This window comes from Manis javanica, chromosome 5 (genome assembly GCF_040802235.1).
Source record: "Manis javanica isolate MJ-LG chromosome 5, MJ_LKY, whole genome shotgun sequence".
NCBI lineage: Eukaryota > Metazoa > Chordata > Mammalia > Pholidota > Manidae > Manis > Manis javanica.
The window spans coordinates 81,654,660-81,682,544 of NC_133160.1; the positions used below are offsets into that span (position 1 = coordinate 81,654,660).

Sequence of the window (27,885 nt, forward strand, 5' to 3'; positions counted from 1 at the left end):
AATGGGACAACCTTGAATTGAGAATAACCTTTGGGATCATTAAGTGGCCTGCTCTAATCTATATAACTGGCTTTGTAGAGGCTGTCTGGCACTCTCCTCCCTAACATTCTGCCACCAGCAACCAGTATACAGCCCAATATTGCTCCCATGACCATCCTTGGGTTCATTATCTTTCCTCTTCATTTGTCTCCTAATATCTCCCTACCCAAGGTTTCTTCTTCAGTACAGAAAATCATCTCATTTAAAATTTCAAATGACCTATAATAAAAGAGATATTAAGGTACAAAGTAGTCAGAGGTAGGTAATAATAGGTAAAATCTCACTTCTCCTTTGTGCTTGGCATGGTTTAGCACAATAACCAGATTCCTAACAGGTTTTTCTAGATTTCACTTTCCATTCACCTTGTACGTTCCTATAATATGGATGTCCTTATTACTCAATGCTTACTTGTGTCTCTCTTTGGTTCTAGGATGAAATTACTCAAACCTCAATTTAGACATTTTATTCTCCCTTAGAAAGTCTGGAAACGAGTTCTTACAAACTAAATTCCTGAAATCTCGTATTAGACTCAGGCCAGTCTGACAATCTGTGCATTAATTTTCCTACTGTTGAAATATCCTGGAATTTATCTTTCTCTTTCCTGGAATGACTAGTCCAGGAAAAATACTGGAGATTGTTTATTTTGCATTTTTTAATTCAATCATTTCTCTTTTCTTCTACTCTGATACTAAAAACGTTTCAACTTTCTCTATTGCCTAGGTAATAGACTTGCTTTTCTTGTATTTGCATTTTCCTTTTGTGTTTTGAAATCTTCCACATGGACGTTCTATATTTCCCCTTCCCTGAAGATTTTGACTCTCCAGTTAGGGTCACCAACAGTTTGGTGTTCTAGTTAATGTTTGGGACTTTTAAGATAGACAAATTCTCACTCTGCCACTTACTGCCTATGTTATCTGAAGCAATTTCCTATTGAGTCTGCCCTCCAGTAGTTAAAAGCTTGTGCTCTTACCAGCTGGAGGACCTTAAGCCAGTAACATAATCACTCTAAAACACACTGTCCTCATTTTTAAAATGACAATATCTGCCTTACAATGTTGGTATAGGGAATAAATGTGATGATTAATATAAAAGTGTTTAGCAAAATGGCTAAATAAACAAAGCACTTTATAAATATTAGTTATTAACATAATTACTAATCCAAATTACCAGACCCATTTTGTATAGTCAGGTTTCCTGACCTCACTTTGTTCTCAGTACAAATGCTCTTATTTCTAAAACCCACACTTCATCATACATCATTAGCCAGAGGCCTTCTTTTTTCATGGTCCACATGAAATTTAGAGTTGAAATCTGGGGGAGCCAAAAGCATTGCCAGACTTTTTAGACAGTCAAAGCCATTTAAACATGTCTGAATTTGAGTTCTAGTGAATCCTCACCTGTCCTATCTCTTCTGGATGCTACAGTTTACTAACAGAGCAGCTTCTACCTAAATGCATCAAAACCTATATTATGGTGATAAAAGTATGAGAGCTACAACGACATACCGTCACTGAACCAGAAACCTCCTATGAAACCACTTGGTGAAGGCCACAAGGGGGGAATCTATATATATACCAGGTGCTTTGGGACCTCACAGTGGGGAAATCAGTGCTCCAATCAAAGAGAAATTCAGGATGGGAGGTCTGACCACTGCATCAGTCGCTTCACTGAACTCCAGCATGTTTCAGCTGAACTGAGAACCTCCAATGTCCGCTTCCTCCTCCATTGTTCTAAGTTACAAAATCCGTTACTCCAGAAATGAGAGTCCATCAGAAGATATCTCCTGTGAGAGAAGTTGCTCCAATTGCTGCAAACTCTTGCTAGAAATTCCAGGAAAGTTTACAAGGTGCATGTTTAGGATGACATTGAGTAAATCAAAAGCATTTCAAGTACCAATTGTAACACAAAGAAGAGTTTAGATTTTAGATTGTGTTGTCTGTGGTGGTGGTGATGGTGGATCCCAACTCACACCCCAAAAAAGCAAAAGGAATACATATAGAAATATATACTATTATCACTTGCAGCAATCAAAATGCAAGTTCTGAAAGAAGTGAAAACTGGGAACTTTGCATATTAAATGACAAATTTTTGTTATTTGAAAACCAAGATTATGCTGATAGAAAGGCCATTTTCAAACCAGCACAGTAACTGAATTTTACTATAATGAATAGACTCAAACTAAATGAATAGATTTGAACTAAAATGAATAGACTCAAACAATGATGTCAGTCTGATAAGACTGATACTTGAAAACCCTCACAGATTGTCCAAAAAGACCTTACAAAAACAATATTATACTCCCTAACTTACAGGGGTTTACCCAGTTCAGGGTAATTCTAAATTAAAGCTTTACTTTCTAAAGCAGCTATCAGAAGTTAAAAGAAATTCTGTGTAGCTACTTTAAATGGAAACTCAGATTGACTGAAGTACTTAAAATAAATAAAACAGTTTGTATCTTATTAATTCCCCTATTATAAACGAGGTTAGACCACTGCAAGTTGTAGACTTGGGGGTCTTCTTTTCACTGGAGAGCTCAAGTTATTTCTCCACTCTAATACCAATAACCATGCTGACATATGTTTTCCTAATTATGCATGTACTAAAACAATGTGGTTACAAGCAAACCCAAAAACATAATTTGCATTCTAATGAAATAATCCTGAAATTATTGTGCTTTTTACTGTGACTTTTACTGTTGTCCCACAATACAGGTTTCTGTGGGCCTCTTGCTTGGAATGACTCGGTATAGATGATAGCTACAGTTGACTGAGGAATCCTGAAATTAAGGGTTCTGATTCCTGATGCAATCTATATACCAGTCTATTGTGTTAGTTTCTTCCTCTTTATCTATAGTTTGGTAAAGAATGCAGGTGGAGATGTTGTGGGCACATTTGTTTGTTCAAACAACTTTAAAAAAGGAATAGGCAAGAGAAAGTGGTGACCAAGTTAAAATCACGCAGGCATTTCGGATTCCAAGAGACAACTGAAAAGGGAACATCTGTTAGATCCCCTGGTTTTGAGGGCAGTCTGTGTAAGTCTTCCTATCTCTTACTGTGTGCACATAGTGGAGAAGGTACAGCTCTCCATGCTCAATTCTAAAAAGATTGAGAGATTTCGGAAGGCCCAGATGTGCCAAAGGTCAGAAGGATCGATATACAGACCCTACCACGGGAAAGGGTGTGGGGGGCGGGGATTCGAATAGAAAACCCCTGCAAAAGAGAAGCCAATGAGAGATAAGCAAGTTTCTGAATAATTAAAAAGTTAAGAATAAGCGAACTCCGTTGCCATGGGGGAAGGAGGTGGTTTGGGGGATAAAAGAGCAGTTGATGTGGTAATTAAGAATTTGGTGAGAGCCTGGGCAGGTCACCTAGTTTCTTAGATCAGAGCCCCATCAGAAATTCTTTCAAGTGTCCTTCTGCGTCGCCAAAGATGACAACAGCAAATCAATAAGTGCTTGAAATGAAAGGGGATGTTGGCGAGCCCCCAGGCTACAGATTTCCCGCCGCCAGCCTTTTCTGAACTCCTAGCGTGCCTTTGCACCGCCTCTCTTAAGAAGAGCTACCCTTTATTCCTTTTCTCAGGACGAAGGTAAGTGCTCAGTTAGCATATCTATTAAATGTCGGCTCTAGTTCCAGCTCTCCGACCGCGCGGAGAGAACGCTGCTGCCGCGGAGCAGCCGGCCTGGCGAGGCAGGAGGGGAGGAAGGCCGGCCAGGCCGCCAGCGGGCCACACATTTGGGCACTGGCCCAGCTTCTCCCAGGATTTAGCGCTTCTGGGTTACAGCTGTAAAGTCCCCGCCAGAGCAAAGGGCCTTGAGCGACCTCCGCCACCGGAGCGCTCCTTCCACTTCATTTATTACAAATAAGCACAAAGTCATTAATAACAGAGAACGACCAGTGCTCCAAAATTAAAGCTCGCCATCACTGGAAACTCTGTTCTGAGTTTCAGACAACGGTCTGTTACCCTTCCAGTATCCATCCCGTCCCTAACATGTCTAGATTTAACAGTCTTCCAGAGTCCAACATCCCCCGGACGTTTTAATTAGGTAATTCATTAGTGAGTCAATACAGACATTTATATATTCTTTTAGCTCAAGTGGTTAAGTACTAATTTCGAAATCATTATAAAACACCGGAATAGGCAACGCACAATAATTTTAATTTATATGCAAATCAGTTGGTTCATCTTAAATGCCTTTTTTAAATAAACAATTATTGTATTGTAGCATCGGAAGTATGGATCAAACCGCCTGAAGAGACAGTTCGGAAACAAGACCTGGGCTGGGGAGAAAATTTAGAACAGCAAACAAATCGATAATGTTTGAAGCAGTTAAACATCTCTAGCCATTGGTATTTACATACTCGCTTGTTGTCAGATAAGGAGCTGGGGAAATTGCTTGCCAGGGTTGAGACCATAATCCAAAAAGAAGAAAGTAAATGGTAGCACGCAGCCATCACAGCGGGCTCTAACATAATACTGTACCTTTCCCAAATCCGGGCACCTGGGCGAGAGTGAACTGGCAGAGGTCACCCCACATTTGTCCTCGGTTTTGCCCCACTTTGATCACAAAATTTTATGTCCTCCTTGAGTTTCACGATTCGATTCTTGTTCTAGCACTTGTCACCTGCTTCAAAATATTAGAGGGAAGGGTGTGTAATTCAGAATCTCACTAAAAATTTTCTGAACCCATTTAGCCAGCACCGCTCTCCCTATGCTGATTTTTGTTCGATTGATTGATTTTTGGCTATGTTTAATTCCGTGTCTTCCACACATTAGATCAGATAACCGAAAAGACAGAAGGAATGGCTGGGGAAAATGGTCCAGGGCCCGAATTTACTGGAAGGTTATTATCTTTTGACATAGTTAAGAATTTTGGAAAAGTAAAAAAGATGTATACTTCCGAGGGAAATTTTTAAAGATATTCTAGAACAGTGAGTCTCACCAGGGATTACCAGGAGATCCACACCGGAGTTGTTTATGTAAAAGTGTAACATCCTTGAAATTCACAGATACAGAGGGTCAGTGTCTCCCCACCCCGGCTCCCGGCCCTGGCGTCCTGGCCCTTGAGGAGCTGGTACCTTTGATGCTACAATCTTGTTTACATCTGCAGGGCAGGGAATTGCTTGCTTCGCTTGGAAGCTCCCTCCACCCTCTTCTAATTTGAAGTAATCGAAATCTAAATACAATCGCCACGGCCCACTCTTCCATTTCGGCTTTGACAAGGGAAAAACCTGAAATCCACGTCTTAAATCAGCTCGGTGGTTTGTAGCCCCCCAGCACCCTGCCTCTCCGCGGCATGCCTAATGTATTCCCTGGTGGTTCTGGGCATTAATTAGTTGTTTAATAGGAGTATGACTAAAAATGTAAAAGAAGGATTAGGAGCGTGAAACGTATGTCCAGCTCCTTCCACACACTCGAGGAGGGAATGAGAATCACTCTGTATCTTCTATTTCTCCAGGAGCCATTAGCATTTCCCACCAGCTGCTCACTTCAGCTGCACTGGCGCTGGGCAGGGCGAGCACCCAAAAGCTCTGCACGGAACTTGCGGCGGCCAGGACTGGGGTTAACCAGCCCCTGGCAGGCGAGACTCCAGACAGAAGGGGGGCGAGCGGAACGTGAGCTTCGCGGAGCCCCTTGTCCCAACCCTGGTTTGCAAACCTCTGAATCCTGAAAGGGGGAGGCGGCTGCTCTCGCAGATCTGCGCGTCGCTCCAGCGCAGCCCCTTTCTCTGTCCCTCGTCTCTCCGCTCGTCTCTGAATCTTCCTGTCTCTGATTTTCTCACTCATTTTCCGCTTCTCCGTGAGATTCCCCATCCTTACCACCAGATGAAGGCGAGGCTACGAGCGCCCCTTAATCTCTATAAAATTAAAAGAAAAAATGGGGGGAAGGACATTAAATTACTCAGGGCAGTAAGGGACAGACGGCAAAAATCGTTGAGGCTCAGATATGAAAATGTCTTTCTCGGACTACATTTTCTGGTGTGCTGTGACTTTAGATTTCAGCTGTGGGACTTGCTGGAAGATTTGATTTCCTTTCTTCAGCAAGATTTCAGACACCAGAATTAAAAATTCTCAGAGGCAGACGGAAATAAAATAAAAATAGCACGTGGACATTTTCCCCTCATTTCTCTCCCATTAAATAAAATTGTCTTGCATTTCCACTGGGTAAAGAGGGAAAGTCTGAGTTTTCAAGGATGTTAGAAATGGCTTAAAAGCGTAGATCTCTCGTCAGTTTTCTTCATGGCTGAAGAGGCTAACCCTTTCCATAAAATGAGTCCATCTGTCGACTGTTAGTTGTTTCAAAGTGAAGGGATTTAGCACTCAAAACAAATTGAGCAAGTTTGTTTGCCTGTTTTTACTGCTAACTCAGATGAATTCAAAACACGGAGTAATTCAAGAAAACTCATAACATGTTCCAGACAGCCTTCAACTCTCGGGAAAGCCCAGCACCTACCCAGTGACCTGGGCATTTTAAATGCCAGGCTTTTTTCAGGTATATATGTCACACTATTCTCCCAATGTAAGTCATTATATTTTCCTAAAATTGTGAGAATTGGTATACTGACTTAAGAGCAGAACAACTTTTAGAGGGAACTTTATTCTCTATTGAAATCAAAGGGGAAGGCTCTTCAATGGTGGGCCTGACTGCTCCTATGCAGGAATTAGTATCAGTGGGAAAACCAAAGCAGGAACTGTGACCTCTTTCCCACACTTTCCAAAAATGTACATTAACAAGATGCTCTGGAGATTCAAAGAACTTTGTCCAATATGCTGGTAGAATGCTTCACACCTGGTCTGCCAGGAATCATATTTACAGTCCTTTCACCCAAAGACAGGGCTGAACAAAAATATCCTGCATGCTGCCAACATACACATCCTTGCTCCAGACAAGAAATCGAAAACTCAGGGTTTAGCGGTAAGGCATATTTTCAGGTGAAAATGACCCCTCTAACTTTACATGTTCTTCAATTTTTTAGGAGCAAATGTGAATTTGAAGGTAACTTCGCTTCCCACCCCCACCACCATCCCGTGCAATTTAATACCATGCTCGTCAGGGACCTTAACCTCGTCATTTTAAAAAATGAGATATCCGTGACCCTGGGTGAACTTGTTGAGTGTAGGTACAGCAAAGGAAATTCTAGACTCTATGAGCGCCCGAGCCTTGTCCGGCGCAATCCCCTCCTGAACACTGGTCAGTGCGCTGCCTGCCATGCCCACCTGCGCGCGGACAGCGGGTGCAGCGTGCCTGGTCCAGCCGCCTTGACCTCCCGCGCGGCGTCCCGGCCTGAGGCGCTGAGCCAAGCATCCCGGCCTTCCCCCGCAGGCTAGTCTCCCTCCCAGGCTGTCGGCCTCCTCCCACCCTCTCCACTGCTCACCCTAATTTTCCAGATTTCTCTTCAGTCATCCTCACTCACCTCCCCCCCACCCCCTTGCCTACCTTCACTCCAGCCTTCGGTCCATCTCTCACACCCCCTCCCGCCCACCCACTTGCAATCTCTCGTTTCTGTGACCTCTTGCCTCAACTCTGCAGGCCTGAAAGAAAGTCACACAGGCACGGTCCACTCCGACCCCACACGCCTCGCCCCAAACAAACCCATGCACACTGTCCTTTGTTCCATTTCTTGGACCCGCTGTCCCTGTCCCTTCCTCCCTATCAGTCCTGAATTGCTCCCAGGAGTAGGTTTCTGTCTCCCCCGATGCCCTGGTCCTGTCCCTCCTATTTATTAGAGCCCCCTGTTTGGCGCATGTTCCTTTTTCTTCTCCTCCACCCCATCCTCCCTTCTCGCCCTCCTTCCCACAGTGGGAGTGCGTGCGCCTGCTTCTCTGTCTGCTCCTGTCTGCGCGCCCCCGCCCGGCTCCCTCTCCTTGCTTCGCTCTCCGGGGCGCTTTCTCCGACTCCCAACTCTTCGGCCAGCCGGCCTCCGCCTCCCTCCCCTGCCCCGCTTCTGGCCTCCCCTGCGCGCCCCCCCTCCCCCGCGCTAGCCCAAACGCTGTGCTCGCTCCTGGAGCGCCCGCCGCGCCGCCAGGCTCGGCTGCCCGCCCTGCCGCCCGCCACTGTGCAGTGGAGTTTGGTGGAATCTCTGCTGACGTCACGTCACTCCCCGCTCGTAGTCGGAGCTGAGGGAAGAGAGAGGGATGAAAACGAGGGAGGGGAGAGAGAGGGCGAGACCGAGCGAGAAAGCTAGAGAGGAGCAGAAAGAAACTGCCAGGCACGACTAGATCCCGGAGGCCGCCGCGCACCCGTGGACTCCCTCGGAACGTGGCACCCTCGGGAGCCCCGCAGTCCTGTCGGGCTCGGCTTTCCGGTGCTTGCGGTACAGCCCGCGCCTCGCCTCGCCTCGCTGGGAATCTCCCCGGAAAGCGGTGGGACGCGGAGACAGCAGCTTTCTCCCGGTAGCCGGTAAGTGGAGGCCCACTCTTCCGCAAGGATGTGAGACAATGCGAGTTTGGAAATTTGTTCCACTTTGGAGAATCTTCACCGTAGGTGATTTGTGGTTCTTGGGGCTGCTTTCCCCCGAGGTAACGCAGTTGGCAAACAGACTTTGCAAAGCCCCTTTCCTTTCGACCCCAGTCACAGACATTAACTATCTATGGGGTGCTGAAGTTGAGTGGGAAGTGAGACCATGGCTGGCATTTAAAACGAGGTATCTTCCCTTAAATCTCGGTGCCAACACTGCAGGGACAAATCCTCAGGCTGAGGATTAGCATTCTCAAGATAAAGGGCCGGGTACAAAGTTTCAGCTACTGGAAGATTAGCCCCTTTCCCATTGTTACCAATTAGAAAAAAGATTCCATCTTAACTGGCAGTTAGTGACCTCTCAGGCCCAAGCGAATTACCTGGGAGCCAGGCCTGGATACCAAGCTCACACAATTACCCCGGATTATAAATCCTTTAAATTGATCAGCAGTCAACTCCAATCTTGCACGTCAGGAGATACATTTTAAATGGGTGCAGAGGAGAGGACTATTTTCCAACTGTGAAGTAAGAACAAAATTACTACATATCTGAGAACACATTCCTATTTTTATTACAATTTAATGACTACTTTCCTAAACAATTTAGAAATAAAACAACCATAAGGTAGTGTGATTTTTACTTCTTTTTGTGCAAATATTATGTCTCAGTAAACTCAGTAAGTGAAAAAAACTTACAATGATTAAAATAATAGTAATTCATACATTCTAAAATATTTTTATGAAAAATTTATCTGATTTAGAGGGATTTCCATGCATTGTTTTTAGGCCAGTAATAAGAATTGAAGATGGTTTTAATAATATAATTTTGGAGGAAATTCATCCACAATTCAAATACCACTTATGTCAAGGAAACAAAGCACTCAGGCAAAATAAATCGAGGATACTATTGATGTAACATAAAATAAGCATACAAGGTTTCAAGAATCAAACTTTCCCTAAAAATTAAATAGCTACTTCATTTACGGAATGGTTCACTTTACCTCAGCAAAACTGCACTTAAATTATTCAGGAGCTTTGTTCCTCAAGTTGAGCATGTTTGTCTGAATTCAAGTGTTCCTAAACCATCAATATTAATTGGTTTAAAAGAAGGCTTATACTGGTAAAATACAGAACTGTGTTACGCAGCATTTTAATTTCCTTAAATGACTACCCACTGCAAATTAATTTACTGACCAATCTCACCGATGTAGCTCATTTAAAACATATGTTCTTGTGTTGTTTATTTTTAAACTTTCCATCAAAGATTTTGTTATGAAGTAACAAAGTGCATGGAAAGGAGGAAAATGTGAAAGGATTTGGAATTATTAGAACTACATTTTTCCTGCAATTTCATTTTATGGCAATCATCGGGGATTATTTTTAAGCAAACTGTTTTATTACTTAGGGCTTGCCTGTCTGCCTTGGCCAGTGTGTTCAGTGCACCCCCATTAGCTGTGTGCTGCTTACTAGCATGCTCACAATAGAAAACTCAAGTTAGGCAAAACACCATTGCCTGGCATATACATTCCAATCAGGATGTGAATTTGGGGGGTGAGGACAGCTTCCCATCTTGAAAAATTGCGCATCTTAATTTGTGAGACCAACCAAGAAGCCAGTCCCCTAAATCCCACAGCCAAATTTGTCTTGTAAGACTTGCCTTTACAGGGCAAGTTTAAGAATCAGTATGCTGGAATTGGAGGTCTCTCTCTTTTTTTTTTTTTTTAATTATCTTTCCTAGTTATTTAGACTCAGTTCATCTAGTAGGCCTGGTCATTATATGAAGCAAAAAAAATGCAGATCTCAGGGTCCATTTCGACTGCAAAATAAAGCCCCAAGTCTGAAGGACATGTAGGAGTGAGCTAAAGAACACGCCTTGACCTTCTTTTCAATCTTTAGACTGGAGTTCTTGAAGATTTGTTTTGAACTTCTTTGTTTGGTCTTTGGCACTGAAGCTTGGGAGTAGAGGGTCAATGTGTAATAATCGACTGACTTTACAATGAGCGACCCCATATTTTTCTTTTGTATATTTCATTCTTTAAAAAAACAAAATAAAAACTATTTGTAGTTACCATCTGCAATGCTCCGACTATTGGCTAATAATGCAGCCAGTTCAGGCGTTAAAAAAAAGAAAAGATTATCGAATTGATGATGACATGCAAATTTCCCCTGAAATTATCATAAGTAAACATTTGAAGTCTGGACTAATAAAATCCCATCTGTGTTACTTCATATCGAGTTAGTAGAAAGCTGTGATAATGAATTTTGTAATATCTCACGAACAGACATCTCAATCAGGGACTAATCCTGTGATTTTACTGCAGAATCACTAAATCTGGAGCCGCCAAACTGCTACTTCTGGGCCCCCGGGCCCGCAAGGATCGGCAAAGCACCCGCCCCCGTCCCGGCTAGCTGGTGGGGGAACCGCCTGGCCGTCCCCACCCTTGGATTCCCGAGCCTTGGAGCCGGGCAAGCCCTCCTCTAGGCAGCGACCTTGGCCAGAGGTCCCCGGGGCCCGGCTCCTTCCAGGAGAGACCGAGGAGCAGGGAAATTGGCTACTCAGGCCCGAGCCAGATCCTCAACTACCGTCTCTGTCTCTGTCTCTGTCTCTGCTTCTCTGCCCACCGGGCAACGTCCGCCCGCACCCTAATCCCTGGATCCGAGTGAAATGGGCCCCACTGCCCCAAGCGTACCCAGGGCAACGTGGAGGGGGCAGGCGCCGAAGTCCAAGAGGTCTGCGGGGCCTGGGACGGCTCTTTCTTTTCCTTTGCCTTTAAAGCAAACGAGGCTCTTCTATCCACCCGGACTGAGCCCCTCGTCACCCACCTCTCCCGGTTTGCCTGTGGCAGAGAACAGGGCGCGAGTTAAACCGGGGGCTCTCTGGCTGCAGTTGGAAATTTGAAAAAGCTTTGGCTTGCCAGGGAGTAGGATGAGAACTAGGGAAGCCGTTCTCTCCGAGCTGTTTCTCTGTTCTCCGCAAGTAGAAACCCCCCCGGGGAAGTGTGCTCCTCTCTCCTCCGTCTCATTCAGTCCAGCCCTTTCCTCCCCCAGTGTGATCTTAAATCATACCTTAGGGGTAATTAAATGACGGGTGAGTATCTCCAGGGAAAGGTGTAGCTAAATATGGAAAAGTGGCTCCTGAGAGATGACAAGCCCAGAGCAGCACTCTCCCGGAGCACCCTAACTGAGAACTGGGGTCCTGCTCATTTCGGAATTGCAGAAAATCGAGGGAAACTACTATCTAGGGCAGGAACAAGTTGACTGACGTTCCACAAATGTTTACTAAGCTCCAACTAACAGACAAGAACTGTTTTGAATTGTGGCCTTAGCACACAACTACCCAAAGAGAAAAGTCCTCTCCACCCACCCCCAAATTTTGTGCCTCCTAAGGTAGCCCTCGTGGTCAGACGAACTCTCCCCTGACACAGACACCTTGCCAGTAGTTTCACAGCCTAAGCTCCCCAAACCTGGCTTCCTCGGCCAAGGACCCCGGGCCCATTCGCCCGGGGAGATACCCTTCTTGGCAACCACTCAGATGTCCTGGACCAGGGGCTAGGGTGAGAATGAGCCCCGGCGGCCAAAGGCTGCCAGGTCCGAGAAATAGGCCAGAAACCTAGCACGGAGAAGGCGCGTAACAGCGAGTGCTGAAGTTCTCCGCCCTACAGGCAGCTGCCTTTAAGCCCTGCACGCTCGCGGACTGCCGCTTCTCACATACCTCCTTTTCTGCTTTGCAGATACGGGGAATGGAGACTAACTGCCGCAAACTAGTGTCGGCGTGTGTGCAATTAGGTAAGACTCCTTCTCCTGCCTGCGTCACCCCTACGGGAGCCCGCGCCACACCAAGACTGCGAGAGGGCACTGGCCCTTCAGCCAGGCAGCGGCAAGTGCCGCTTTCCGGAGGGGCCGGCCAAGGCGGGAAGGAAAGCAGAACCCGGCTACTCGGGGTGGGGGCGAGGAATGGGGGTAGTGGGAGTGTGCAAGAGTCGGAGCCTCTCGCCGCTTCGCGAAGCCCAGGGCCTCCTACTCCTTCCATCGGGAGCTGCTGGCAGCCAGAGAGGCGTTGTGAGAGTACGCCGCCCGGTGCCGGGTTGCCAATGGGTCCGGGAAATGGCAGTGCCTTCTGCCCTTTCCTCTAACTGGGTCTTTGCTCTCTGTCCCTCTTTCTCCTTCGTCCTGCCTTCGTCCCCATACCACAACCCCACACCCCCGCTCCTATCCTCGGCCGTCTGGGGCGTCTCTCTCCCGGCACGTGGGGTCGGCGCGCGCTGCCCAGGCGTGCAGCCGGCTGCGGTTGAATGCCTCTTCTCCAAAGACTCCGAAATCAAAAAGGTCGAGTTCACGGACTCTCCCGAGAGCCGGAAAGAGGCGGCCAGCAGCAAGCTCTTCCCTCGGCAGCATCCCAGCGCCAATGGTAAGGCCGGGAGCAACGCGCAGGCTGCCCACTGGACACCCGCCTCCGGGCCTCTGGGCCTCGACTGCGGAGCACGCAGGCGAGGTAACCAGACCAGGCGCGCCTGCTCCTTAACTTAGAGACTTGGCCTCTGGGTGGGACGGGAAGCAGCCGTCCCAGGGACGTTAATTCCTTCCCCCAAATTATACTGCACTCCTGAGACCCAACACCTCTCCTCCCTCCTGCTCTTTCTTGCTCTTTCCCTGTGGCCTGATCACACCCCACCAACCTCAGTTGCTTCTATGTGGCGTGGAAAAGTGGTCCAACAGCGACCTCTGTCGCTCGCCGCGTCCCACTGCGTGCAGCGCCACTGGGCGCACTCCGCCCCCGGCGGCGCTCAGCAGTGCCGTGCCCAAGCTTGTGGGTGCAGGGTTTACCGCGGAAAGCTAGCACGCGAGGCTTGTGTTGGCGAAAATTCGCCTGGCGAGGGAGGCGGAGGAGCTGACTACAGCCCGGCAGAACCTGAGGGCCGCGCCTGTGAACAGAGGCCAGGGGTGGAATGGAGAGTTTGCCCCTGTCAATGCGAACCTACCTGTTGTGCTGGTTGCAGGGCCTTGGGTTTTGGCAATGTCGTTGCTTGATTGGCCGGTTCCAGTATGGACGAGTCAGGGGATATTGCTACTCAAAGTCTGCAGGCTTGTGTGAAAGTTAAAACGTCTCTAAGCGACTACATAGGTCTTTGCCGAACTGAAACTGGTCCTTCAGCTGTGTGTATTGTTGGATGGGGGTGGAGGGGAGTGATGAAGGAACAAGCTTTGACTTGGAATACATGAAAATCTCAAATTTACTGTTCCTGTATTCTCCGGGTTTACCAATCTCCTTAATAAATATGTGCGTAGCCTTAGGAGTTTGTTGACCTTTGATAGTGTAAGGAGATAAAGCCCCCCGCAGCCCTTGGCCCCTAACCCCCTCTTTCCGCATTAAAGTGTAAGGATACAAATGTAGTGTGCTGGAAGGGGACGAATTGGCGGCCCCGCCAAGTATACAAACCGTATTATTAAGAAGAAAACAAAGGCCGTGCATTCGAGTTTCCCAGTGAATCTGAGAAAAGCATCATTTGTTGAAATAAAACGTCTAAAGTGGTTTGAAGCAGAACGGCCTCAACACTGCACAATAACGCTCGAGTCCTCCTGCTGGGCCAGTTAAACGCTCACTTGTCCGGGATTAACCCCATGGGGTTAAATGGGGCCATGCAGAGATAACGTCGGGGTGATTTCTGTCATTAAGATTGTGTTAAATTCTTCTTCTGTTTGATAATCGGTCGTAAAAATAAATTATTAGACCGGAGTATGTTTGGGTTATGGTTAAAAATCAAGAGCAGCGATGACTCCAGAGGAAAATGCTTTGTGTGGGTTCAGCCCTGGCTCCGGCCAGACTAGGGGAGCTCCCCAATCTCGCTTCGCAAGGGGCGGGCTGCCCGCGGCTGAGCCGTGCTGACGTTTCTGGCTGCGCTGTGAGCTGTAAAGATACAAAATATACACTCCTACCCGACCCCTCAGGGTTCCTTGACCCCAGGAATAGTTTCTGAGGACAGGTGACCTCCCCTCAAGCTAGGAAGGCAGGGCCCCTCAGGAGAAATCTGAAGAGGAATGGGGGGCCTTCTGAGTGGACTAGAAGATGCAGGTAGCCAGAGAGTCCTGTACCTGTGCGCTGTCACAGTCCCGGCGGGTGCTCCAGAACCTTTGCTTTTGATAATTTGCAAATAAAGAAACCAGAAATAATAAATCATAGTTTTCTTAACCATTCCTTTCAAGACCTGAATTTTTAGTGCACGTGAAAGGTTCTTCCTCTACACTGCTGGTAGTCTGTTTTCTACCTTTTGGACAGAAGAGGAAAATAGCTGCCCAAACATGTTCAATGCCATTAATTAAGAAGAGGCAGGTGATAGAAGAAATGCTGAACATCTTGGACTTTTCTTTTCTTTTTAGCTTTTAGAGATCTGGCAGACAGAAAAATGTCTCACATGGGTGGGCAAAGCTATAGTACTGCTGAAGTAAGGTTGCCAGAGTCCCCTTTACGGAATATAAGTAAATTTAACTTACGTAATATGCAGGCTCCTGGCCACAGCCTGCTTTTAAAAGGAAAGATTTTTCTCACTAAACGTTTGTATAGTTTTTATCTGCTTTTAAAAGGAAGAAATGTTTGCAATGGCGGTGATTTTTTCAAAAAGGGCCATGATATTCTATTATTGGCACTACCCTCACCTCACCCCCAAAATTACTTTGTCCTTGTAGAAGACAAAATGTGCTCTTAGTAGGCAAGGTTGACCTCCAGGAGTCCCGGGCTCTGCGTCCATGCCCAAGCGAGTCCCTGCCCCCCTTATTCCCATTGGACTGACCCACAGCCTGGCTCAAAACCCGAAAATGGAGGGACCTGAGGTCGGCTGCAGACCCCTAAGGCCTGGGGTTTGAAAGAGGGTGGAGAGAGGAATGGCTAGGCATGGCAAGTGGAGGCAAGAGCTGGCAAGTTAAACAGTACCCCTCAGAAAGAAGGGGCAGAGTGCCGCTGACAACGTGACCGTGGAACAGAGATCGTCCGCTCCCTAGCTTTGAGTGTCCCGGAAAGGAGCCTCCTTGAGGAACTCAAAAAAAGTACTCTTGACTTTCAGGAAGGGGATGACTGAACCTCCCTTGTCAGTAATCTTAAAGTTTCGGAGCTGTGGCTCTGGATTCCGGGCTGAAATCAGATGAGCTTCCTCCCCAACAGTCCCAGCTCCTGTCTTCTTAAACAGACACGGGGCAGACACCTCCGCCGTGCTCCCCCCCGCGGCGCCATTAATTTTAAAATAGCTTTGGCGACGTGGATGTGCTGAAAGTTCTGCCCAGGTCTCCGGTGGGCGCAGACTCGCTTTCCTTGAAGGGGACTTTTTTTTTGTCGTGTGGCGTCCCCAGCCGCGACACGCACCCGCTCCCGCTGCTGGCAGGTGCTGGGTCCCAGCCTTCCGAGGACCCGGGGTAACCGGGCCGCAGACCGCCCCTCCCCCATTCACTCAATCAGCGAATGTTCGCAGAGCACATACTACTGCGTAGATTCCTAATGTATCCCTGAAAGCCAGTAATCGGGTTTCCCTTGGCCTTTGTGAAGCGACCTTAGGGCTACCAACTAAACCAGCGAGAGCAGCCCAGACCGCGAACTGCAAAAAGCGAAATGGTGGTGCTTGGGGCGGCGCATGGGGCCTGGAGTTGTCAGAAAGAAGGGGGATGTTTAGAAGGGCAGAGGGCTCTTAGTGAGGCGCGATAGCAAGGGACAAGGGCATGAGGTGTAAGGAAAAAGAAACTCAAGAAGGGAACCGAGTAGCCAGAGATTTCCGTTTTCTTTTCTATACATCCCCTCCCCGCCCCCGCCCCCCACAAGCCAACTTTTCAGTTTATTGGCAGAGGCTGCCTCTCTGTTTTGTGGGTTGTTTTGTTTTGTTTTGTTGCCATTAGGGGAAAATGTACCAGTTGTGCAAAGGTAGTTAGGTCCTGCGGATGCCGGCCCTCACAGGTAGTCTTTACAGGTCTCGTTCCTAGCTGCTGACACCTTGCACGCTCAGTTTCCTAAGGCTGGTTGGGCTTTTATTCTGCACCGCCCGCTGTTAATATATGCAGCAGTTGTTAGAGAGACTCAGGGGGGAAGGGGAAATGTATAACGAAAGCTTATTCGTGAGCAGGAATATACTAATGGAACAATCTGATGTCTTCTTAATCCTATGTAAAAAGCTTTGTCGTTCTTCCTAATATTGACTGAATGGGTAATTAATGGCTCTTCATCTAGGCGAATACCCTGTAATCCAAAGATAGGCAAAAGACAACAAGCCTAAGGTAGAAGACAAAAGCCCAACTGTGGCTGCCACCCGCGTCCCCAGCCAGGGTCTCCAAATGAAAAAGTTTACTCTCAGGAAAAAAAAGGCAGCAGTGGGAGAATAAAGGTTTCTTGGGCTTGACTTATCTACAGAAAACCTTACCGCCCAGCTCAGTTCTCCACTCCTGGCTCTTTCTCCCACCAGTCCTTCTCTCTCTGTTTCTTTCGTCTCAATTCCTCTAGGAAGAAGCTCCCAGGAGAAACACACAAGGCCCTCACAAAGCTCAGGTAAAGGATCAAGTTCCTTTCTGATTCTGGTGGCAACTCCTTTCTTTTGCAACCCAAGGCAGAGTCTCTGAGGAATGAGGTAGTTGAGAGGGGAGGGAAGACATTAATAGAAGGAGAAAGAGAAGCAAAATTGTGATACGTGTTAAAAGAACCATCAGGAGTGAAGTCAACGTCATTGTCAGGACCTGACAGAAGAGTGCCCAAGATTCTCCCAGCATGTTTTTAAAAGGCTGACATTTTAATTTAAACCTCTAGAAGTAATATATTACTTGGGTTACTACAATGAGGTGGGTTCCTTTTTTTTTTTTTTTTTTGTCAGCTGACAGCTTTTAAAATATTATTTCACTAGGGAAATAAAAGCTTCATCTCAGATTATAGGTGGGTATTTTTGGATTTATGTGATTTATGGTTACCATGGCAACTAATGCTAGATGTTAGCTACCAGCATGTCTGGGAGAGGGAAGACAGAAAGAAGGGAGAGCAAGAGAAATAGAAAGGGGAGACCAACATGAGCTGGAGAAGGAGAAATAGAGAAGGGAGACACTGGAGCATTTTAACCCACTCTTTGAGAAAAGTTACCTTAGTTTTTCCCTTGCCACTTCTCTCTTTGGATCTCATTCTCATTTCTTCCTCCCTCTCTCTTTCCTTCTCTCTCTCCTCTACCAACAACACATATTTATACATTCTTTTACTTTTCCACAACTAGTTGTATTCTGTATTAAATGAGAACTTAACAAGCCTGTAGCCTTAACATGCTAATGTGAAAAGGCACTAGAGCAGGTGGGTTTACTGATTTGAGCAGCCCCCACCCACCATATACCCCGTAATCCATCACTGGCCAACGTAGGGATGCCAACCCTCCTCCCATCCTGAACCCCCCAGCCAATTACCCCAAACCTCAAGTGGCTGAGTGTGTGGGACAGAAATATGGGTACCATTTGCAAGGACCCAGAGAAGATGTGTATTGCTCAATACATCCACAGAGTTTTGATTCAGAAAAGAATCTCTCTTTTTTTAAAAAAAAAAACATATCAGCACATATTCATTCCATTTAGAGAATGGGGGAAAAATCAGCCACAGTAAAGCCTTTAATTTGTGGGTGGGGAGAGGGAGTGGGGGTGACTAGGAGGCCCTTTCCAGCTTTATTTGTAAGGGGAGAAAAGCCAGGCAGAGGAAGGAAGTGGGGAAGGGCCACTCCTTGGGCAGTACATGCAAGGTCTCCATCTGACCTCTGCGCCTTAAACCACAGGCGCGCACACGCTCAAGCCTGTCTCGTGGCTCAGAGCTGAGTCCGGGAAGGCCTCACCCTTGAGCTGGCCTGGACCGGAGCAAGACCCCCACCTCTCTGTGGACTGACAGTGCAGAGAGACATCTAATTGATCCATCTTCTAGGTGACCTTTGAAGACAGATGTTTTTCCAAAAGTTGTGAATCACTTGGTTGGATCTCCAGTTCATACCCGGCCAGTGCAACCCAGTGTTTGGCCGTTTAGCCCGAACAATCTCAATGCACTGGCCAAAGGGGCTTTGCCAAACTAACACTAAAGAGTGTGAAATTAAAGAAAACCTTAAAACTGGTAATAGTTGGTAAATACCAGCTCGAAAGCTGACCCCGTGTTACACATGTCCCCCCTCAAGGGTCTTCTTTGAAAGAATACGCAAAAAAAAAAAAAAAACCTGAGACGGGTCTGACATCTTCAGACTTGAAAACCCAAACCCCACACTGGGCTTCCTTTCCTAGCTACACAGAGGCCGTATAGCACCTCCGGCTTCCCTGAATGGAGCACCCTGATTTTATCTGGATTGAAAATTTCTGTGATGGAGGCTGAAGTCGTGATTTTTAGGAGCAAAGAAAAGTGGGGGTTGGGACAACAGTAGTGCTGAGCCCACAAAATACATAAGATTTCTTTACTTTCAACCCCTCCTTATTTATACTAAGCCTTTGCACCCACAGGGTTTTTTTTGGTAGATTTAAATTTCCATAATTGCCCACCAGTTTTCATGGAAGTGTTTCTTGGTTCCCTACTACACATTTGCTTTTCCCCATCTAGACTTTTCATGTTGGTGTACTCCTTCCACTGGAGTGGCACCCAGCCGCAGAGTGAGTGAAGCAATTAGATTAGGAGAGAGTCGAAAATCTGACTGGAAAAGGCAAATAAATGCCTCACCAGCTTAGTTGTTGGGAGTTAAGTATATATATTATATGTGTGTCTATCTATTAGATAGAGATAGATAGATAGATAGATAGATAGATAGATAGATAGATAGATAGATAGATAGATACGGTTTTGTTTTTACTTTAACCAGAATTCTCCAGATAATTCTTTATTCTCCACTTGACTTTGCAAATAGATCAATACAATTTAAGATTCCTTATCTTCATAGGTTTTTAGGGTGCCTGAAAATTACCAGCACTTCCATATCCTACATTTTGGCAATATGAGGAGCTGTCACTTGCCCTTGGGTTTTTCATCCACTTTGGAGGCTGGTTTAGGTCCTTCATACATGTGTATTCGCTATAATGAAAGTTGGTTAACAGAGTAATCAAGCTTAAATAAAAATTCTATGAATTTAATAGACCAATGGACTTAGCAATCTATACGGCCCTGTGGAGCTTCTCAGACATCTTGGATAAGTTTTGAAAAATGCCCAGAGCCTCCACCAAAAATTGCAGCTACTGGGTTTGAATCATAAAGAAACAAAGAAGAAACCATGCTCAGTATGGCAGAGAATCTTTCATTCTTTGATGTGATGGAATTTCTTCCAAAAATGAAGCTTTAGGGTTGTGGTATTATGGGAATCACAGCTATGCTGAGGTTTAAAAGAAGAAATTAGAGTATGATTAGTAAACACATTGGGCAGAAAAGAGCTGGATTCATATTGACTTAGTTATAGGTCATCTACTGGCAGTGCAATGGGAGGAAATATTTACTTTACACATATACTTTATGATCTTGGGGGAATTAGAGAAAATTCAATAAGAAAATGGCTAGAAACATTTAAACCCTTATTTTAAAGACTTAAGCAAATTAGAGACTTATCAGATTAAAAAGCACTACAAATCTGAGAGCATTGTCTTCGGTGAAACGCTGTGGGGTCTGAGAAGGAGATTCTCTACCAAATCTCAGGGATAAAATGCGTCATTTAAGCACCAGATAATGAGCGGAATGTAAATTAATTTAACCTTCTTTACCAACAGGCTGCTGGTGTAATATGTATAATTCAGTGATGAGATTGCAGGACCTAGTATAGCTGGGTATATGAGGCTTAGCTATACAGACCTGTCACATAAGGATGTGTTCTGCTTTGAGCAGGTGTGTGTATGCATGGAGTGGGGTGAACTAGAATAAAAGGTTGATACCACAAATGCTAATTTAAAGCTTACTATGAAGAAAGCTACCCTTGTAGCTAAATTCTTCTTAAAGTGAAATGAGACTTGTGGGGAGAGACTGAAGAACAATTGCCATTTGGTTCCTTGGACTCCTTTTGAGTGTGTTTAAAATGGGAAGGAGCTGTAAATAGGGTTTGGGTCGGGGGAGTAGCAGGGCAAAGGGGATACACAGAGGTCACAAACATATTTGTAATCTGCTTCATCCACTCTGCCCCAGACTGAGTAAGTTTCCCAATCCTGTGAACAAGGACAAGGAGGGAGTTTTCTGAAGATACCTCCTACTGGTGTTGCAAATCATTGACTGTAATGTCAAACAAATACACATTCAAGGATGATAACGCTAACTCCACAGTAAAGCAATTGCCAACGCAGAAACCCCAGGGAGATTAGTTTGTGCTCTCCAACTGACCTAAGTCAGAGGACAAAGGACTTTGAAAAATTTTGAGTGATATGTTTGGATTTCTTCCTTTAATTTCTTCGGAAATTAAATTTCTTTGAAACGGTGGTGTATAAAGAGTTGGGTGTCTGCGAAGGCAGTTTTTTTCCCCCCTCTTTGTTTTATATGAATGAATAAGACTGCTCTTCCTAGCTGAGTGGTCTCCTAGGCTTCTACCTTTCGCCCACATCCTACCGCCTCTGCCTGCTTGGACTTTAACGATTCAAGACAGCCTTGAACCCTCTAGGAAAAGAAAATGACTTAAAAATTATCCTTGAAATTGGTTGTTTGGCAAAACTCTTAATTGTATGGAAATTCATTAAAGCATATTTTATATATAATTAGCTCAAGGTTGTTGATTCTACAGGCTTTATGGATTTGAATCTGATTGATAATAAAGTAAACATGAGAGTCGAATTTAAAGCGTGGCTCTCTCTCGGGTTAGAAGGAGCTTAATACAGTATACAAGGAATTTGAAAGATCTAGGATATGTGTCTTAATCAACGTTAAGTAGAATGGATAAGCTTTCAGCATTTTGAAAATGCTGGGTTAGGGTTTCTATTCTATTGTGTGTTTTCTGTCTGGGGACTAATAAGCATTACAGAGAACGTGATCTGAGGCGACTTTTTATTCTTGTATAAATCCAGACTGAACCACCAGTTGTTCCTTTAAAGTCGAGGTAATTTTTCTTTTGACGGGTCCATTTGCTTCTCGATTTCTAATTTATTAGCCTGCCTTCTCAGGGCTCTGTCTTCTTTGCAATTAAAGTAAAGCTTCTCCAGATTAGCGCAGCATTCATTTGACAGGCTGTTTGGAAAATTTAAGATGGCAGAGGTGATTTGTTGATGTTTTCAAATTTTTCTGGTTTTAAGTAGCATGTCTTTTCCAGGCAGGGGGAGAAAAACACCTCTTGATTGGAAATGGATGTATCGAGATACAAAAGAAAGGTGGGGGGGGGGCTGTTGTTGATCCTTGTACCTTTCAGCTGCTTTCTCCCGAGCTTTTTATACCCAGCCTCATTTCTCCACCTCCCCGCCCCAACTAAAAACCGGATGGTCTTTGGCCAGGCCCGAGCCGAATTCCCGGGAGCGGGCCGGTGTAGACTCGGCGGGCACAGCGAGGTACTTGCCCGGCCCCGCACAGCTGATAGGTGCAAACAAGACTGTCCCTCCGCCCCGACTCCAGGGCCTCCTGATTGGTGTGGAGCCACGTCACTCCCCCCGGGCGAAGGGTCTGGGAGGAGGCGGAGGCAGAGGCTGGGAGGGTTGGGGTGGGCCGCGGCAGAGTGACGTCTCGACACCAGGAAGCCCGCCTCAGGTTTTAAGATGTTAGGCCATCAGGGAAGCTCTGAGCCGCAGAGCTGGTCGGTCGCTCGCAGGGGTGCCCAGAGCTGAGCTGCAGCGAGGCCCGGCTCGAGCTCGACTGCCGGAGGGGGTGTGCGTGTGCGTGCAGCTGAGGGTGCGCCCAGAGGCCCGCGCTGCTGCCGCCGCCGCGGAGGATCTAATATCAGCTACCTGTCCCTGTCACTCTTGACAGTTCGCTGTCAGGGCTGCCGCGCGGGGGGCGGGCAAAGCGCGATCGGCGTTAGCTTTTCTCATTGGAGGGGTACTTGGGGGAGGGAAGGAAGGAAGAAGGGGTCTTTGCCCACTCCTGTTTCGCTTTGGAGCTTGGAAGCCTGCTCCCCCAAAGACGCTCGGAGCTGTGCCCTCCTGCCCACATCCGTATGTCTCGGTTTGCCCGCTGACTTTCTCTTAAGCCTTGCGAAGGAGACCGGGGCTGCTCGGCTGGAGGACTCGGCGGGGGTGGTGTTCCCTTGCTCTGTCTGCGGTGGCCACCGCCGGGAAACTCCGCGCCTAGAGCGCGCAGCAGAGCAGGCGGCGGCGACCACGGGACTTCGGCGGGGCGGTAGCCCAGGACTCGTAGGGCGGCTCGCTCCTTCGTCCATGAACTGCATGAAAGGCCCGCTGCATTTGGAGCACAGAGCAGCAGGGACCAAACTGTTGGCTGCCTCCTCTTCCTCCTCCTGTCACCATCCCCAACCGCTGGCCATGGCTTCGGTTCTGGCTCCCGGTCAGACCCGCTCCCTGGACTCTTCCAAGCACAGGCTGGAGGTGCACACCATCTCTGACACCTCCAGCCCCGAGGCCGCAGGTAAGGCGCCGCGCGGCCCCGCGGATATCCCCGCCCAGCCGCCCAGCGCCGCTCGGTCCTCCGCACCCCCAAGGAAGTCGGCCCCTCCTGGGGGAGGCGTGGTGGGAGTGGTCGTTTAGTCTGCTCCCCGCAGAACTTCCGGAGCCAGGGTTATGATGACCCCGCGTCCCTTTCGCCTTACCTCGACCGTCCCACGGGCGTGGCGCGAGCAAGCGAGCTATTCTGCCGCCCTTCATATTCCCACCCTGGCCTCCCTTCTGTTTCCTGGGTCACAAAAATTCCAGCATCTCTGTTCGAGGACGTTCAGCAACTGCATCCACCTCCCCCGACCTCTTCCCGTTCTGTCGGCTTTCAGCTGCCGGGAAGCTCCGCTTGTTAGAAAAGTGTGTCTTAAACTACGCCGCAGAAGTGGCGGATTTTCTAAAAGTCGGAGGAACTTGGGTGCCGGCCCAAATCCCAAAGTCTACCTTTCACAGCCTTCCGAAACCACATCGGAGCCTTTTACTGGGGGAGGGGGAAGTGGGGGGTGGCGGGAGATGCGAGGGGTCTGCGAAATGCGCGGGCGTGCGTGGCCGGGGGATTTTATGAGTCTGCGCAGAAACGTATAAATATACTTGAAAGCGCAGGCCATAAAAATGAATGTGCTGTTGCAGTAAGATAAACATGTAAATAAAACGTGCGGTGCTTGGGGAAGGGGAGGAGATGGGGCGCGCACACCCACATTCACGTTTGCACACTCCACAGACGCAGCGCTCCCCGCGGCCGAGACCGGCCACTCACAACTCCTCCTCTGCCAAGCAGCCCAGCCCTTCCCTAGCCTCTGCCGCCTGGTCCAGTTGTATTTCCTGGGTGGCAGGTGGGCAAGCTGACGGGAACCTTCGTGTGTTTCGTTAACAGAGAAAGACAAGAGCCAGCAGGGAAAAAATGAGGACGTGGGCGCCGAAGATCCATCTAAGAAAAAGCGGCAGCGGCGACAGCGGACTCATTTCACCAGTCAGCAGCTGCAGGAACTGGAGGCCACTTTCCAGAGGAATCGCTACCCGGATATGTCCACGCGCGAGGAAATCGCCGTGTGGACCAACCTTACGGAAGCCCGAGTCCGGGTAGGAGCTTGCACCGAGCCTGGGAGGCTAGTGGGGAGGGCGTTGTAGAGACGCAGACCTTGTGGACCAAGAGGGAGCGTGGGAGGCAGCGCTGCCCGGGAGTGTGCCTTCGGCAAGGTAGAAGAAAGGCCTCACCGCGGCCCCAGTTGCGCGGTTACAGAACCGCCTTCCGAGACCCGCACTGGCCTGGCGTAAGCGCCCGGAGCAGCACGCCGCTCCCGGCCCCGCCACCCTGTGCTCTCTCAAACTGGGCCGCAAGGCATTCCCCCCTGCACAAGGGCATTGTGTTCCCCGCTTGCAGTCTCCAGGCCACAACTAATATAATCCCTCCCAGGCCGGGAGCCGAGAACAGGCTCCAACCTGTGTGCCTTTATACAAAGGAAAACCAGTCAGAGACACGCAAAGGTTGATCCTCCCTGGGAAACTTTCCCACCCGGCCAGTGCCGGCCTTTTCTTTACTCGGGCTCGCCCTCCTTACACAGTCTTTGCGGTCTTCAGGCCATTCAGGTCTCTCCCACACCCTATGTCCTGGTTTTGTGATCTGCGGAAGCAGTTCTAATACACAACTACTAGCCTGCTAATTCTCTTAGGAAAAAAAAAGGAAGAAAACTTTTCAGTTTGTTTTATTTATCTTTTCTCAGGGGATTGTTACACCCTTTCTCCTAATTATAATAGCTTTATTAAAGAATGGGCTTACCTTTGTAGAAAATCTGTACGTCATGGACTGGCAAAAATGAACTTAAATTACCCAGTAGCAACATCCTGGTTTCTGCTGGTCGTTGGAAAACTCCAAATTTGTAAGGATTCTGGAGGCAGTAAACACACATAGCAGGATCCAGAGGCCTTGCTGGGGTTTGTTTTTTAACGCTCTGGATAGAAAAATAGAGCCCCCAGTTAGAGCAGAAGGAAGAGAACATTATATAACAGCAGTGAAAAGAAAAAAGACCGAATGCGCCCTCAGAGCTGAGGGAACGAAGGCACTCTGCGTGGCATTTGTGTGGGGTGTGAGGCTATGCTGATGTTTAAGAAAGCCGCGATGAAGTTGGAAATAGTTTAACTGCGCAGAGCTAGCGCTCCCGGCCGAGGCGCGTGGTTTTGCGTAAGGTCAGTCTTTCATTAGCTCTCGCGAGCGTCAGGGGAATGCGCCTCGCACGTATCCTTCTCGCCTGTGCAATGTTTAGACAGCCTACGGTAGAAATGGCAAGTAATTAAAATAAAAAACACAATCTGTGAGTTCTCTGGAATCCTTCGGAAAAGCCCTCCCCCACCTCTCAGGCTTTTCTGTTAAGTTTCTCCTAAATTCCCTGCCGCCGTTGTGCTGGGCTCTCGCTCTCTGGCTGCCTCCTTCCAGGCCTGCTGCTTGTCCAGCCAAGTGGGAGTGAAGCGCGCTTTTTATAGTAGTCGGGAGGAAGGGGGATAAAAAAGGAAATCGAGAATGAAAGGGAAAAGGAAAAAAAAAAAAAAGGATTAGGCGGCTGGGCCCAGCAGAGAAGTGTAATGTGAAACATCACTGGTGTCAGCTCGAAAATCCCGGGCCAGGCCTAGCTCCAATACACAAAAGCCTCCGTCTGGGGCGACGCGCGGACCCGTTGTGGATTGAGAGCAGGGTTGCGTCGGGGCCACCGGACGCGGGTGGGGGCTGGCGGGACTGGGCGGCCGCTTACAGAACCTAGCAACCCGTCGGAGCCTGCGGGAGCAGCGCCGAGCGCGAGGGCCTGGCCTGGGGTGGGCGGAGGGTGAGGAGCAGAGCAAAGGGAGGGGAAGGCTGCAGAGGGACCCGTTTTGGTTCCCGGAGATTTACGTGCCAAGCTTGGGGAGTTTAAGAGCTAACAGGGAGATGGTCTTTTGTTTTTCCTTTGGACATTTTGCTAGTTAAGGAAAGGGGTCGCGGATCCGCGCCTCGTTGAGGGCGCAGGTTCCAAAGAGTGGAGTGCAACAGTGGAGGTCCCAGGGAGGGGGGAGGTGCTGTGTGAGAGAGGGAGAGCGCCGGCGTCTGGGGCACTCTCTGCCCCTGGTCCTCATCACTGACTGTGGCTTTGGAATGGAAGCAAGTTTGCAAGGTGGCCATGGAAGGGTTGGGCTCAAAGCCCGCTGCCCCTGGTTTATTTTGCAGTAAGTGTTTTTGGACCCTGAGGAGAGCCTGGGTTAGTGAACAAGTCGCATACAGGCCACCAGACGTAGGGATGGGGTTTGTGGCGCAGCTCGGGGCCCAGGATCGCAAGCCTGAGCCTGCCGGGCCACCCTCTCTTGGACCGCCCTCAGGGTTGGTAACTTTACGCTTGGCTCGGGCAGCTTGGGGCGCGGGGCCCTGGGTGTGAGGAACATTGTGGCAGTCTTTGGTGTTTTCTGGGATCAAGATTTTACTAACGGCATCTATACCGTCTGTTTGCTCCTTTGCCCTCTACCCCCACCCAGGTTTGGTTCAAGAATCGCCGGGCTAAATGGAGAAAGCGGGAGCGCAACCAGCAGGCAGAGCTGTGCAAGAATGGCTTTGGGCCGCAGTTCAACGGGCTTATGCAGCCCTACGACGACATGTACCCAGGCTATTCGTACAACAATTGGGCCGCCAAGGGCCTCACGTCGGCCTCCCTGTCCACCAAGAGCTTCCCTTTCTTCAACTCTATGAACGTCAACCCCCTGTCGTCACAGAGCATGTTCTCCCCGCCCAACTCCATCTCATCCATGAGTATGTCGTCCAGCATGGTGCCCTCAGCGGTGACCGGTGTCCCAGGCTCCAGTCTCAACAGCTTGAATAACTTGAACAACCTGAGCAGCCCGTCGCTGAATTCCGCGGTGCCGACGCCCGCCTGTCCTTACGCGCCGCCAACTCCGCCGTATGTTTATAGGGACACGTGTAACTCGAGCCTGGCCAGCCTGAGACTGAAAGCAAAGCAGCACTCCAGCTTCGGCTACGCTAGTGTGCAGAACCCTGCGTCCAACCTGAGCGCGTGCCAGTACGCCGTGGACCGGCCCGTGTGAGCCTCGCCCACACTGCCGGGATACTAGGACTGTGCCGAATGGGGCAACTCTGCCCTTGAAAGACTGGGAATTCGCTAGAAGGTCGTGGGCACTAAAGAAAGGGAGAGAAAGAGAGAGAGCAAAAAGGAAACCACTGAATTAAAGAGAGCTCCTTTGATTTCAAAGGAATTTCCTCAAATGTCTGACATCTTTCACTAGAAGTATTTCCAACAGTTTTAAGGACACACAAATGTTTGACTGGATGACATTTTAACATTACTATAAGCTTGTTATTTTTTAAGTTTAGCATTGTTAACATTAAAATGACTGAAAGGATGTATATATATATGGAAATGTCAAATTAATTTTATAAAAAGCAGTTGTTAGTAATATCACAAGTGTTTTTAAAGGTTAGGCTTTAAAATAAAGCATGTTATACAGAAGCGATTAGGATTTTTCGCTTGCAAGCAAAGGAATGTATATACGAAATGCCACACTGTATGTTTCTAACATATTATTATTATAAAAATGTGTGAATATCAGTTTTAGAATAGTTTCTCTGGTGGATGCAATGATGTTTCTGAAACTGCTATGTACAACCTACCCTGTGTATAACATTTCGTACAATATTACTGTTTTACTTTTCAGCAAATATGAAAAAAAATGTGTTTTATTTCATGGGAGTAAAATATACTACATACAAATTGGCCTGGATTCTTTCTACTCTCTATTATCGCCTGGCCAGGGGTTCTCAGTCACTGCTTCCTAAAATCAGTTCTCTCTGCCTGCTTAGTTAAACACACAAGGCAGCAGTAGTTATTTAAATTTGGTAGAA

General features: G+C 47.8%; 1 protein-coding gene across 4 annotated transcripts; it reads left to right on the forward strand.

Annotated features, from left to right (window-relative positions):
- Positions 1–8,118: 8,118 nt before the first annotated feature.
- On the forward strand, positions 8,119–27,757 carry PITX2 (paired like homeodomain 2). 4 transcript variants are annotated; one of them, XM_037001191.2, is made up of 5 exons: positions 8,119–8,439; positions 12,227–12,281; positions 12,766–12,903; positions 23,887–24,092; positions 26,508–27,757. In XM_037001191.2, exons 2-5 carry the CDS (start codon positions 12,236–12,238, stop codon positions 27,069–27,071), a joined length of 954 nt encoding a protein of 317 aa, XP_036857086.1. In that variant the 5' UTR covers positions 8,119–8,439; positions 12,227–12,235; the 3' UTR covers positions 27,072–27,757. The 4 variants fall into 4 exon arrangements, with proteins under 4 accessions (XP_036857086.1, XP_036857087.1, XP_017533113.1 ...); XM_037001192.2 differs by having other exon boundaries at positions 8,121–8,439; positions 12,805–12,903; XM_017677624.3 differs by lacking the exon at positions 12,766–12,903 and having other exon boundaries at positions 8,127–8,439.
- The last annotated feature ends 128 nt before the right edge of the window (positions 27,758–27,885 follow it).